Below are 14,039 nucleotides of genomic sequence, written 5' to 3' on the forward strand. Positions count from 1 at the left end.
AAAGGGTATACTCTGACCAAGTTGGAATCTTAATTCTTATTGTTCTGTTATTAAGTTACACTGAAAAGATTTCCTCTTCTGATATGCAAAATCAAATCACTTCCAATTACGCTTTCCACTGTCAACATTCATGTGATCTTATTGACTGCTTGAAACATTTCTTAAAATGTTACACTTAAAATGTTACAGCATCACTGGTGATTTACTTTTCTGTTTGTTCAATTTAATTTTGTTTTGCAGATCAATCTTTGATGTTTCATCAGATGATGTAATATTTATGGCCTCTCCTCTGACATTTGACCCCTCAATTATTGAAATATTTCTGGCACTGTGCAGTGGAGCTACACTGCTTATTGTTCCAACAGTTATTAAAATGATGCCAAAGAGACTAACAAAAGTTCTTTTTAGTCATCATAAGGTGTCTATAATGCAGGTATGGTGATATAAAAGTGGTCTAAAAATTGTAATTCTGCACATCATTTAATATTGGCTTACAACTTATTTGATTTACAAATGCTTGGTTGCTAAAAATGTGCTAAACAAATATTAAAAATAAGCAAAATGTTTGCAGTTTCTCTTTTTTTTAGAGAATTGGAATGCAAGGGATAAGTTTACTATCACTGAACAGGATTGTGATTAAACATTTACAGTGTTGGAAAATGTTTGGGGCATCACAGTATAGAAATTATGTATTGTCCTTAGTAGGAGCGCAAGATAAATTGTCAGGATGATACCGAGACCCAAAGTTTCTTTACAAAAACTGGAATAGTAATTCCTAGAATTTAGAAGGATAATGAATGATTTGAATGTAGTTCTTCAAGATATTGAAGGGGATGGATAGGAAAGGTGGAGAGAAATAATTTACACTTGGTGGACTGTAGAATTGTCTTTCAAGATTACGAAACGCTCCATGTGCAAAGGATGGTAGAATTTTGAAACTTTTTCAGAGAAGACAAGTGATGCTCAATCATTTGATATTAAATCTTAAAATTGAAGAAGGAGCTTGCAATAAAGATGTAGGGGTATGCAAAGTTGGCTGGTTGAATAGAATTAATTCATTGTTCAGTCATGAGTAGGGTATGGTATTGACATGGATAGAGAAATGGTTGGCAGACAGGAAGCAAAGAGTAGGAATTAACGGGTCCTTTTCAGAATGGCGGCCAATGTGTAGTGGGGTGCCGCAAGGCTCAGTTCCGGGACCCCAGTTATTTACAATATATAATGATTTAGACAAAGGAATTAAATGTAACATCTCCAAGTTTGCGGATGACACAAAGCTGTGTGAGCTGCGAGGAGGATGCTATGAGGCTGCAGGGTGACTTGGATAGGTTGGGTGAGTGGGCAGATGCATGGTAGATGCAATGTAATGTAGATAAATGTGAGGTTATCCACTTTGGTGGCAAGAACAAGAAGGCAGATTATTATTTGAATGCTATCAGATTAAGAAAAGTGGAGGTGCAATGAGACCTAGGTGTACATCAGTCACTGAAAATAAGCATGCAGGTGCAACAGCCAATGAAGAAAGCTAATGGCATGTTGGCCTTCATAGCGCGAGGATTTGAGTATAGGAGCAAAGAGGTCCTACTGCAGTTGTACACGGCCCTGGTGAGACCACACCTAGAATATTGTGTGCAGTTATAGTCTCCTAATTTGAGGAAGGACATTCTTGCTATTGAGGGAGTGCAGCGTAGGTTCACCAGGTTAATTCCCGGGATGGCGGGACTGACATATGATGAAAGAATCGATCGACTGGGCTTATATTCACTGGAATTTAGAAGGCTGAGACCGGATCATCTAGAAACATATAAAATTCTTAAAGGATTGGACAGGCTAGATGCAGGAAAAATGTTCCCGATGTTGCGGGAGTCCAGAACCAGGGATCACAGTTTAAGAATAAGGGGTAGGCTATTTAGGACTGAGATGAGGAAAAACTTTTTTCACCCAGAAAGTTGTGAATCTGGAATTCTCTGCCACAGAAGGCAGTGGAGGCCAATTCACTGGATGTATTCAAGAGAGAGTTAGATTTAGCTCTTAGAGCTAACGGAATCAAGGGATATGGGAGAAAGCAGGAAAAGGGTATTGATTCTGCATGATCAGCCATTTTCATATTGAATGCCAAGTACTGGTTTGAAGGGCCGAATGGCCTGCACCTATTTTCTATGATCTCATTTTATGATGGAATAGGCTGAATGAGGTAAATGGCCTATAATCTGATATCATTGGTTCAAATTTCACTAGCTGCTCTAGACTACAGTCAATTTGGTTTATATTGCTGTAGCTTCATTCTTACTTTTTAAACCCATATTGAGAACACTTTTGTTGTGATGTTTATGTAACTAGAAGATTGTGTGGCTTATAAATCTCATTCAAAATAATTGGCCAACTAATACTTGCTACTTAACTTCACATTTGGGGAATCATTTCTTGAAGATTAAAGGATAGCCAATGTTTTAAGAATTGGATGTCATAGTGGATCTGGCTTTTCAAGAAATGAGGGGGAGAAATTGGGAATCGGACAAAAAATCATTGTAAAGAGGCAGTTGTGAACCTGGATGTTGATCTTTTTAATGTCATTCTTGAAATATAATGACAACTTAATTCTATCATTCACCAGGCCACCCCGACGTTAATTAAAAGTTTTGGATCCAAAATTTTGACATCTGTAGTGCTTTCAACTAATTCATCATTGCGTGTGTTAGCACTTGGTGGAGAAGCATTTCCTTCATTACATGTACTGAAAGGCTGGCGTGAAGAAGGAAACAAAACTCAAATTTTCAACCTTTATGGGATTACTGAAGTGTCATGTTGGGCCACATACTACAAAATTCCTGAAGAAACTCTGCATTGTACTGGACGGTAAATTTACTTAATTTCTGTTGTGAAATGAGAATGTCAAAAAATGTGGGAAGCTCTTCCAACACATTGGATCCTTGCTAGGTCCCATCGTAGCACCAATACATGTTAGTGAGGTCACACAGTAAAGTAAGGAAATCAATAGCCTGTACGTCATGTGGTGCCAGCTGATTGGCGGAAGTGGGGTGTGAGATGTGCAACAGGAGCCTGGGTCTGCTACAACCAAAATCCGTTAAATAAAGGTCCATTATTGCGAGGGTTTACTGTATTATAACATGGTATCCTACCTCCTTCGTATAAACAGAATGTTAATGCCAGAATTTGTTACTTTATTTTAAAAATCCTCATTGATGCTTGCAAATTCTATAAATTGCTTGCATCTTAACCTTGATTTAAATTTAATTGTCATCTCTTTTTGCTTTTTAGACATGAAGGCCATGTGCCTTTAGGAGTCCCTCTTTCAGGAACCATTTTGAATGTTATGGATGACTCTGGCCAAATAATCCAGGAAGGAGAGGGGCAAGTTTTTATAGGTAGAGACTTATTTGTGTAATTTCATTTTGAAATCATTTGTTTGATGCTGACTTATTCCTTAGTGGATGAATTTGAAATAATTCTGCAAAAGATATGACTGAATGTATCATTCTGGCTGATTACATCTGAGTTTTGCCATTCAAAACAAAAGTCAGCATATACAGGTAAACAGTAACATTCTATACAGTATGTGATGAATGTTTGCAGTCCTTGCATGAATAGCAAAGTCCTAAACTTGCAAGTAGCTCTTTGCTGGTAATTTCATAAATACAATCTTGGCATTTAAACTGGATTTTCAATTTTTGATTTAAAACAATATGTCTATTTAATTAAGTTCACTATTTTCTTGGGTGTGTTAAATTTTGCTAATTCTGGGTTTTTACAGAACTATCCAATACCAAATTCAGAAAATGTTTTTTGGCAGCTAGCTAATCCTGTTTTGCATAAGGTTACGCCAAATTGCAGGACCTTGTTATTGAGAATCATTCTGGGTTGAGAGCAAAAGTTGACAATGATGGATCAATAAAAGATCAATTTATATTTAATGCATAGGTCCATGGTAAGCATGCATTGCTCCCAATTCACAGGATATTCTGGGCTAATGATTCTTAAGGTAAATTACAAATATAATTTTTTAAAGAGCTTGTAGAAGTGGTCAGTATAACTGCATTATAAATGTCAGGTGGTGATTTAATCACTGCAGGATGTCAGCTTCTAACTTGCTGTAAAGCCACAGCGTTTGGTTTTGTTTCTGGTCAATGATGATGCCATCCCCAACCTCTTGCCGAGGATGCTGATGATTATTAACCAGCATTTTTGTAGGGGAATGGTAAATGCCACTTGTTAGTCTGTGCTTGGTGCGTGTACAACAAATATAATCCCCAGGAACACTGAAAGTTTCCCCAAACTCCCACATTGGGCAGGTGTAGCATACCAGTTTCCTAACTGCCATCTCTATTGCACTAAGACCAAAGAAGAGTTACCAAAAAAGACCTTGCCGACACCCTCCACTCAGCCTTAAGAACCAAAGCCTCAAACGCCAAAAAGCCTCAAGGGTCAAAAAGCCTTAGCACATACCCTCAACAAAACACTCCACCTTTACACACAGCCTCCCCCAACATGGGGCTCCTGTAAGCCACTCTGCTTGTGCTTGTTTTCCATTTATACTCCAATAGGAGCAGTGAACCCGGATGCTAATGGCTGTTTTTAAAAATCTACCATTCACCTTTTCATATATCATGCTTCATTGAGCAGTCTGTTAAAGGTACACAGAAATAGAGGCATTGATAGGTTTTCATAACGTTTCACATGTGTTAGTGAAATATTACCACTACTTAAAAGAACCACGTTCATATCAAGGTAGACAGACAGACAAGTTAGACAGGTCTGAAGAAGGTTTTCGACCTGCAACGTCACCCATTCCTTCTCTCCGGAGGTGTTGCCTGTCCCACTGAGTTACTCCAGCTTTTTGTGTCTATCTTCGGTTTAAACCAGCATCTGCAGTTCCTTCCTATACACTTCATATCGAGGTAAGTGATCCTTTGAATGTATTGCCAGCAGAATTCTAAATCGCGACACAAGGAACAGCTGATGTTGGAATCCTGCATAGAATTTAAAATCTGCTATTTGTAAAAGCTATGTGGTAGTGAATTACATTTTGCCCTCTTATTCTTCTCCAGGTGGTAAGGAACGAGTATGTTTTCTAAATGAAGAAATAACTGTGTCCCAGGGAACTATGAGAGCTACTGGGGACTGGGTAATTGTTAAAGGCAGACAAATGTATTATTTAGGTCGTAAAGACAACCAGATTAAACGTCATGGGAAACGTGTCAATCTTGAAAGCATACAACAGGTAATTAGTTCTTTTATAAATTTACTTCTATGATATGTGATACTGGTATCATTTGTGCAGGATATTGCGGGTTTACAAATTATGTCACACGCAAAAGATTATACGGTACCATGAGTGTTCATGGAGTGGAGATTTGTTAACATATTAGCATTGGTAGTTTATTGACTAAAGAACAGAAAACATGATCGTCTTTTTCAGCTTGGCAGCATAAAGTGCTGGGAGCCACAAGAATCAGCACTGCTCATTTAGGTGTTTGTGGTTCGAATCATTAACAACGTAACAAGTAATTGTGTACAGTGGAATCTTGGCATGTAGTTGACAAAGCATGCAGCTCGAATGAAAGCAACTGATATGCTGGCATTAATTGTAAAGGGGTTGAGCAAAAGGAATTTGTTTTATTGTACACAGCCATAATTAGACCTCATTTGGAGTATTAGCTAAAATTTTGGTCTCCGCATCCAAAAAAGGATGTATTGCTCAGTCCACCAAATTGGCTTGAAGAGATTGACCCATGAGGAAATGCTGAGTAAGACTTTCTTATACTTAAGTTAAGAAGAATGAGAATTGATCTCATTGAATAATTCAAGAAACAACAAGGGAGTGTCTGGGTAGTTATTGAGGAGCTGCTGAGGGAGTCCAGCAAATTCTGAACCAAGGGGCATGGTGTCAAGTTGGAGATAAAATTATATTTCTTTACTCATCGGGTTGTAAACTTGAATTCTCTATCCCAAAGGGATATGTTGCCCTGGGATATTACTCTTACATTTTGAAACCCTTTCAATAAAAGTTAAATGCTTTTGTTTAAACTTGGCAAAACTGACAAAGATTATTTTAAAGAACTTAATGGTGAAGAAATAGTAACGAGTTCTAAATAATTCTAGGTAGCTGAAAGCTTGAAGCAAGTGGAGGCCTGTGTAATGACGAAATGTGATCAGGATAAGCTAATTCTGTTTGTTGTGCCCAGGGGCTTACCTGAACAACAGAATAAGAGTTCCATTGATTTCTGCAGAGGTATACTCTCTGATCTTGGAAAGCTGGTCTCTTCACATGCTATTCCAGATGACGTTGTCCAGATTGGTTCCATACCATTTACAGCTCATGGTAAATATATCACAAATTTTAATGAAATCTTGTATATATCATCTTGCATTCTTAAACGTGATGTTTAATTTGTTAAGAAGTTCTATCCAAATTTTGGCTAAGCAATTGGAATTCCGTCCTGAATGATGCTAAATAGATTGGGTTATGAGAATAGCACCATAGGCTAATTTCTGCAACAGAAATTATAATTGCTGAATTTACTCAGTTGGTTGGGCAGTATCTTGGCAGAAAGAAATAGAGTTAACTATTGAGGTTAATGACTTTTCATCAGGACTGAAAAGTTGGACATCAAACATGTTTTAAGTTGCAGAAAAGGAGTGTCAGATAGAACAGACAGAATGTTTAAGACAGGCTGGAAGCTAAGAGAGACTGAATGACAAGATTGGTGGGGGTGCCAGCTGGGAAAGGGTGGTGAAGGATTGTTAATTGAAGCTCATCGGTCTGAAAGACATGTAAGTAGAAGAAGACAAAAGATAATAGTGGATATTGATTTTTTAACAAATCAAAACTGTGCTGGAATCGAGAGATATAAAACACAGCAGTTGCAAGAAATCTGAAATAAAAAAGAATACCGAAATAATTCAGCAGGTTGGGCAGAATCTGCGTTGACGCCTTTCATTAAAATCCATCCCTTCTGATACAAAATGAAAAGACTGGCTAGCTGAAATTGTTAAATTCATTACATCTTGGTCGGCATGGACGAGTTGGGCTTAAGGGCTTGCTAACGTACTGCATGACTCTATGGACCACATTGGTGTGGCAGGTGTCAAATTTAGAATGTGTAACAGAGCTGGTTTCCTTCCCTGAAGTACATCGACCCAAGGTGGGGTTTTTTTAGGATAAATTGTTGGCCTCTTTAAATTCTATGTATGTTAATTAACTGAACATTCTCCAGCAAGTTTGGGAGAAATTGAGTTGAACTCAAAGTTCCATATTGTTAATGTAGACTTTTGGATTAGCAGTCTTGTAATTTAACTACTATTATATTTATGCATCAAACAAGCTCATTATTTTTTAAATTATCCATTATAACTAGGCAAAATAGACCATCGCGCTTTGATTCGGACTTACCATGAAAAGACAAAGACAAAGAGCTTAAATTCAGATCACATGCTGACGAAGAAAGAACTTTGGGAAGGTATTCACCGACTTTGGAAGGTAAGCTTTTTAGGATTTTACTACTATTGGCATAATTTTCTTATTTATGTACAGGTATATCTGCTATAACGCAATAGTTGAGTTCTTAAAAACCTCACATTATTAAACTAGTGTCAATGAGATAAAGGACGTTGGGCTGGAGAGTTTCAGACTTGCAAAAATAGTTATTTTTCCTGCAGAATTTGCAAAACTAAAGGTCTTTTTAATAGCTTTGTTTATTTTTATCACTGCAAACTAAAATTACTAAAGGCTGTATGTTGCATTGTTTAATAGAGTATCATTGCACGTGTCAATAGAAGCAATTGCTTATCAATTTTAATGCCCGCCTGCAGTGAAACTGACAGTTGTTTTTATGGAAACAGTCTATTCGCATGGACTGTTTTTTCACTAAGGTAGCCTTTATTTTCAGTTTGTCAATTTCCAAAATAACTTCTTAGTGATTCTCTCCTTCAAAATCACATGATATTTAATTTGGTCTGCGTTTTTCACGTAGCGTGTCTTAATTCATCACTTACATTATATCCAATTAGAGTTATGGAAAAGCACATTAAAGTAGAACTACTTGTATTGATGTTAAGATTTTGAGAGGTGCAGCAAAAGAAGTAGTGATGAGTAATTGAACTACATTTCGTAGATGGTAGTGCTGGAACCGGGTGCACTGGTGATAGATAAGTTTAGGGTGGTGGATGATGTGGCAATTGAGCGATAGATTTGCCCTGATTGAGCTTTGAATGTTGTGGAAGCTGATTTTGCCTGGGCGAACAGAGAGTGTTCTATCATACTCCGGTTTTGTGCCCTTGAGATGATGGAAAAGCTCTGGGGTAATGAGAGGTGATTCACTTACCAGAGAATGCCCAGCTGTTATCATAACCATGATATTTATGTAGCAGATTAGTCTTTCATGGCATTGAGTGTCTAGTGTGTTGTTGAAACTACATGTAGAGGGTATTCTATCATTCTCCTAACCCGTGTCTTTTAAATGATAGGCTTGTAGTAAGTAGACACAAAATGCTGGAGTAACTCAGCGGGTCAGGCAGCATCTCGGGAGAGAAAGAATGGGTGACGTTTCGGGTCGAGACCCTTCTCTACCTTCGATTTAAACCAGCATCTGCAGGTTTTTTTCCTACACGGCTTGTAGGAAGTAGTTAATTAACTCATTATATAATAGTCAATCTCTGACTTGCTGCTATTGCCACACTAAGTGGCAATGTTTAGAGTCATGTTTAGGTTCTGGTCAGTGGTGAATACCAAGATGTTGATGTTGGGCATCTATAGGTTTCCAATGTCATTGAATATTATGGATAAATGGTTCAACTTTAGAGTATTATAATTGCTAGTAGGATTACGAGCATAGTCGACTAAGTAAAGCCTGGAAAATGTTTTTAATTGGTTTCGATCACATTTTCTTCAGGCATAATGAGAAAAATTAGGTGGTCAATGAACTGAACAATGTAGCAAATTAACGTGTAGGAAGGAACAGGGAAATTGGCTGTTTCTGTGGTTGAGGAAGAAACTGAGGGCTTTAAGGCCTTCCTGGTGGGGGATGTAGTGGCTGAACATCCATTGATAATTGCATTTATGATAAATATATTGGAAAAAGTGCCATTCTACTCAACATTACAAAATTGACAGACGCTCGAATTTTTATGGAAATCTAGATGTTTATGGAAATTTAGGAGATCTTGTCAACAATGCTCATCAGCAGGCTGCAGTTTAATGTTAAACTCAGTTTGAGGCTCTGAAGAATTGCAAAATTGGATTACTTGCTTACCACTTACATACTGAACCTGACCAAAGATTTAGCATAGATCTGAGAAGGCACAGTATGTATTGATTTCAGTAGAATAAAGTTTTTTATGATCTCTCCAATAACTTATTAATTTTGACTTTTTTGGAAGGTGTTGACAATTTTAATTTAAAAAACTTTAAAATGTTTTTCAAAACCTATTTTTCAGAAACAGTTAATGTTTTTTTTGTAAATCAAAGCCTGTGTAGTTCTTGCTTAGTCAGGTGCTTGGTTTAAAATTCTGTCAGTTTTATTTCTGAATTTGTTAATGTGGGTCATCATGTCTGCCCTTTTGATGTTAGCAGGAGAGAATAACATTAAAGCGCATGGGGTGGAAAAATCTTCCAAGATTTTCTCAAAGTCAATATAATTTATTTTAAATTGCATTTTATCTTTCACCTTTTCAAATAATTCTGAGGCTAGATAATGAGCAGCCAGTGAGGAGTAAAATACATGTCACGAAATATGAATTATATTTGGCATTCTAGTATAACTAACAAAAATATAGATCTAAAATGGAAATAAAATCCATACAATTTCCTTGTGCAATTTTGTCTTTGCAGGTTGTTCTCGATCTTCCAGAAGATCACGCGGATGCCTCTGATAATTGCATGTTCCTATACAGTGGAGGGGATTCATTAAAAGCTTTGAGGCTTGCAGAAGAAATAGAGACACTTATAAAACAAAGAATACTTGGACTTCTTGAAGCAATTTTAAACAGCCCAATTCTAGATATTTACAATCATATAAGCAATGCAATATTTTTTGAAGTTGAGAAGAAGGAAAAACTTGGTGATAAAAGTAACAGAAGGACGAACCCAAAAAAGATGAAAGATAAAAGTGCAGGATTTTATTCCAAACAAATTACCCAGTGGAAATCAATAACCATTAATAATAGCATTGCTACTATAAGTAGAGGGAGTCAGATCACAAAACTGCACGTTAATTTAAATTCTGATAACTCTGCAGATAAACTTGGTATACAAGAAGATAATGTGTTGACTGATGGTGATTCAAATGGAGAAGAAAAGAAGGAACTTATTTTTTTGAATTTGCCTGAAAATATGAATGAAAACATATCATTAACTGAAGAGAAAATGCCACTTAAGAATAACTGGTTGGAATTGTTTGGAAACCAAATAGTGAATCCATCACATGTTGATGGGAAATTCATCCCAGATGATCTCTCATCTTACTGTGGAACTATATCATTTAAAGTTAGATGGAAGTCTGACACCGCAAAATGTGTGGATGCATCTCCTCTCCTGATAATATCAGGGAATAACGGCGCAGATGTAACCGTGTACATTGGATCTCACTCTCACAGGCTGCAAGCAATTGATGTTTTTTCTGGAGAAATAAAATGGGAGAGGATTCTTGGAGATCGGATTGAGTCATCAGCTTGTTTGTCCAGATGTGGAAACTTTATTATCGTGGGTATGAAACAAGACATTTACCGTTTATGCCACACTTTAATAATTGAAACAAGAAATGGAGAATTATGACATTAGGATCCAGAATCTAATTTGAATACTCTTATTTGCAAAAACAAATGATCAAATCCCAAATATATTTAAATTAAATGATAAAAATTAAAGCAAACCCATTTGTGGCAACGCTGTATGATACATCACAAGTAGAAGGTAAAATTTTGCAAAGACAGCTTTTTTTTCCACTATCTGATCCTTAAAAAGAGTAGAGACTGCAAGACCAATAAATAGCAGAAAATGTTTAATGTGCCTGATATAGACAGTGTACCATTAGATACCCAGAGGCTAGTAATCATATTGAGTGATTTATTTTTCCAGGTTGCTACGATGGTTACATATATGTACTGAGAAGCGTAGATGGAGAAACATACTGGACTTTTTACACACACAATTCAGTGAAAAGTTCTCCGATTGTAGACCCTGACTTGGGATTGGTCTTCATTGGATCACATGATCAACATGTCTATGCTTTGGATATTCTTGTAAGCAGTTCCTCTATTCATTTATCTATTCATTATGAAAACACAGTTGATAGAAATTATATTTGTTTCACTTTGAAATATTGCATATCATTTGTCTTATGGGAACAAAATACTTTTTTATTGGAATAAAACCCTTGGAAAGCTGTGGACACAAGAGTAATAATATAAATCTGATGCTTTGCCTTATCAGCCCAGAAGTCAGACTTTTGTCATTCCTGATATGGGCAACAGATTTTTGTATGAGCTGAAATTTGTAAAGAGTAGAAGGGAAGGAGACTACTGTAACAGTCAAACTTTAAAGGAGCTAAATGCTTAAGGGCTTCAGTGCCAGATAAATTATGGCAAGGCCATTGCCTTAACAAAGGTGATTGTGTGCCAGATATTTCATGTTCATGAGGCAATGGAGCAGAATTAGGCCATTCGTCCCATCGAGTCTACTGTGCCATTCAATCATGGCTGATCTATTTTTCCCTCTCAACCCCATTCTCCTGCCTTCTCCCCGTAATCTTTGACACCCTTACTAATCAAGAACCTGTCTATCTCCGCTTTAAAAATACCCAATGACTTGGCCTCCACAGCCGTGTGGTAATGAATTCCAGAGATTTACCACCTTCTAGCTAAAGAAATGCCCCTTCATCTCTTTCTAAAAGTATGTCCTTTTATTTGGAGGCTGTGCCCTCTGGTTCTAGACTCTCCCACTAGTGGAAACCTTCTCTTCACATTCACTCTATCTAGGCCTTTCACTATTTGGTAAATTTCAATGAGATCCCCCCCCCCCTCATCCTTCTAAACTCCAGCGGGTGCAGGCTCAGAACTGTGAAACACTCCTCATATGTTAACCCAATCATATCATCATATCATATCATATCATATACATACAGCCGGAAACAGGCCTTTTCGGCCCTCCAAGTCCGTGCCGCCCAGTAATCCCCGTACATTAACACTATCCTACACCCACTAGGGACAATTTTTACATTTACCTAGCCAATTAACCTACATACCTGTACGTCTTTGGAGTGTGGGAGGAAACCGAAGATCTCGGAGTAAACCCACGCAGGTCACGGGGAGAACGTACAAACTCCTTACAGTGCAGCACCCGTAGTCAGGATCGAACCTGCGTCTCCGGCGCTGCATTCGCTGTAAAACAGCAACTCTACCGCTGCGCTACCGTGCCGCCGGGATCTTTCTCTTAAATCTCCTCTGAATCTCTCCAATGCCAGCAAATCCCTCCTCAGACATGGGGCTCAAAATTGCTCACGGTACTCCAAATGTGGTCTGACCTGCGCCCTATAAAGTTTCAGCATTACATCCCTGGTTTTGTATTCTAATCCTCCTGAAATAAATGCTAACTTTGCATTTGTCTTCCTTACTACTGATTCAACCTATAAAGTAACCTTTTGGGAATCGTCCACCAGCACTCCCAAGTCACTTTGCACCTCCGATTTCTGAATCCTCTCCCCATTTAGAAAATAGTTCACGCCTTTATCCCTACCACCAAAATGCATGAAGACACACTTTGCTATGCTGTATTCCATCTGCCATTTCTTTGCCCACTCTCCCAACCTGTCCAGGTCCTTCTGCAAACTCCCTGCTTCCTCTATACTAATTGTCCCTCCACCTATCTTCGTATCATCTGCAAATTTGGCCACAATGCCATCAATTCCATCATCTAAATCATTAATATACAACATGAAGAGTAGCGGACCCAACACCAACCCTTGCGGAATATCACTAGTCACTGACCGCCAGCTGGAAAAAAAAACCATTATTCCCACTCTTTGCCTTCTGCCATTCAGCCAACCTTCTATCCATGCTAGTATCTTCCCTCTAACACCATAGCTTTACATCTTATTTAGCAGCCTCGTGTGGCGCCTTATCAAAGCCTTCTGAAAATTTAAGTTAACAACATCCACTGACTCATTTGTCTGTCCTGCTATTTACTTCCTCAAAGAATTCCAAAAGATTTGTCAGGCAAGATCACCCCTTCACAAAACCATGCTAAATTAGGCCTATTTTAGTACTCAGAAACCTCTTCCTTAATTATAGACTCTAAAATCTTACCAACCACTGAAGTCAAGTTAACTGGCCTATAGATTCCCCTCTATTGCCTCGCTCCCTTATTGAACAGTGGAGTAACATTTGCAATTTTCCCGTTGTCTGGGACCACTCATGACTGGTGATTCTTGAAAGATCACTAGTCATGAGTGGAAGATATTTGCAAGATTTCTCAAGGCTTTTAAAGGTTAAATTGGGAGAATTCAGATCTAGCGTATTCCTGGCAGAGTGAAGGGCAAGGCTGGCAGATTCAGAGATATTGACACAGTAGAAAAAAGGTGTATGTCAGGTACAGAAAGCTAGGGTCAAGCAAATCCTTTGAAGAATATAAAATATGTATGTGGACATAAAAAGACGGAAATCAAGAGGGCAAAAAGAGGACATGATATAGCTCTGGAATTACAGGTATGTTAAGACCAAAATGATGACAAGTGAGAGACTTGTCCTTAGGGATCAATGTGGTTAATTGACGGGAAGGGAGCAGACTGATGTTGGACCTTTATTTAAGAAGGATTGCAAGTCAAGCCAGGGCCAACAGACAGGTGAACCTGACAGCAGTGATGGGTAAGTTAGGGGAGGATATTCTGAGGCACTGGGTCCACTAAATTTAGATAGGCAGGGACTGATTGGGGATAGTCAGCATGGCTTTGTATGCACAAATTCTCTCTCAAATTTGATCACTTTTTGAAGTGGTAGCCAAGAGGATTCAGATTCAGTGCATAGTGGTG

General features: G+C 38.0%; 1 protein-coding gene across 1 annotated transcript in view; it reads left to right on the plus strand.

Annotated features, from left to right (window-relative positions):
- The window catches only part of aasdh (aminoadipate-semialdehyde dehydrogenase), a 28,566-nt gene that overhangs the window by 9,596 nt on the left and 4,931 nt on the right, over positions 1–14,039 (plus strand). Inside the window, exons 4-11 of the mRNA XM_078398368.1 lie at positions 241–433; positions 2,615–2,856; positions 3,280–3,386; positions 5,067–5,239; positions 6,121–6,340; positions 7,377–7,498; positions 9,848–10,721; positions 11,093–11,256. Coding sequence (XP_078254494.1) covers positions 241–433; positions 2,615–2,856; positions 3,280–3,386; positions 5,067–5,239; positions 6,121–6,340; positions 7,377–7,498; positions 9,848–10,721; positions 11,093–11,256 — 2,095 coding nt within the window. The remainder of the gene's footprint in view (positions 1–240; positions 434–2,614; positions 2,857–3,279; positions 3,387–5,066; positions 5,240–6,120; positions 6,341–7,376; positions 7,499–9,847; positions 10,722–11,092; positions 11,257–14,039) is intronic.

This window comes from Rhinoraja longicauda, chromosome 1 (assembly GCF_053455715.1).
Source record: "Rhinoraja longicauda isolate Sanriku21f chromosome 1, sRhiLon1.1, whole genome shotgun sequence".
Taxonomy (NCBI): domain Eukaryota; kingdom Metazoa; phylum Chordata; class Chondrichthyes; order Rajiformes; family Arhynchobatidae; genus Rhinoraja; species Rhinoraja longicauda.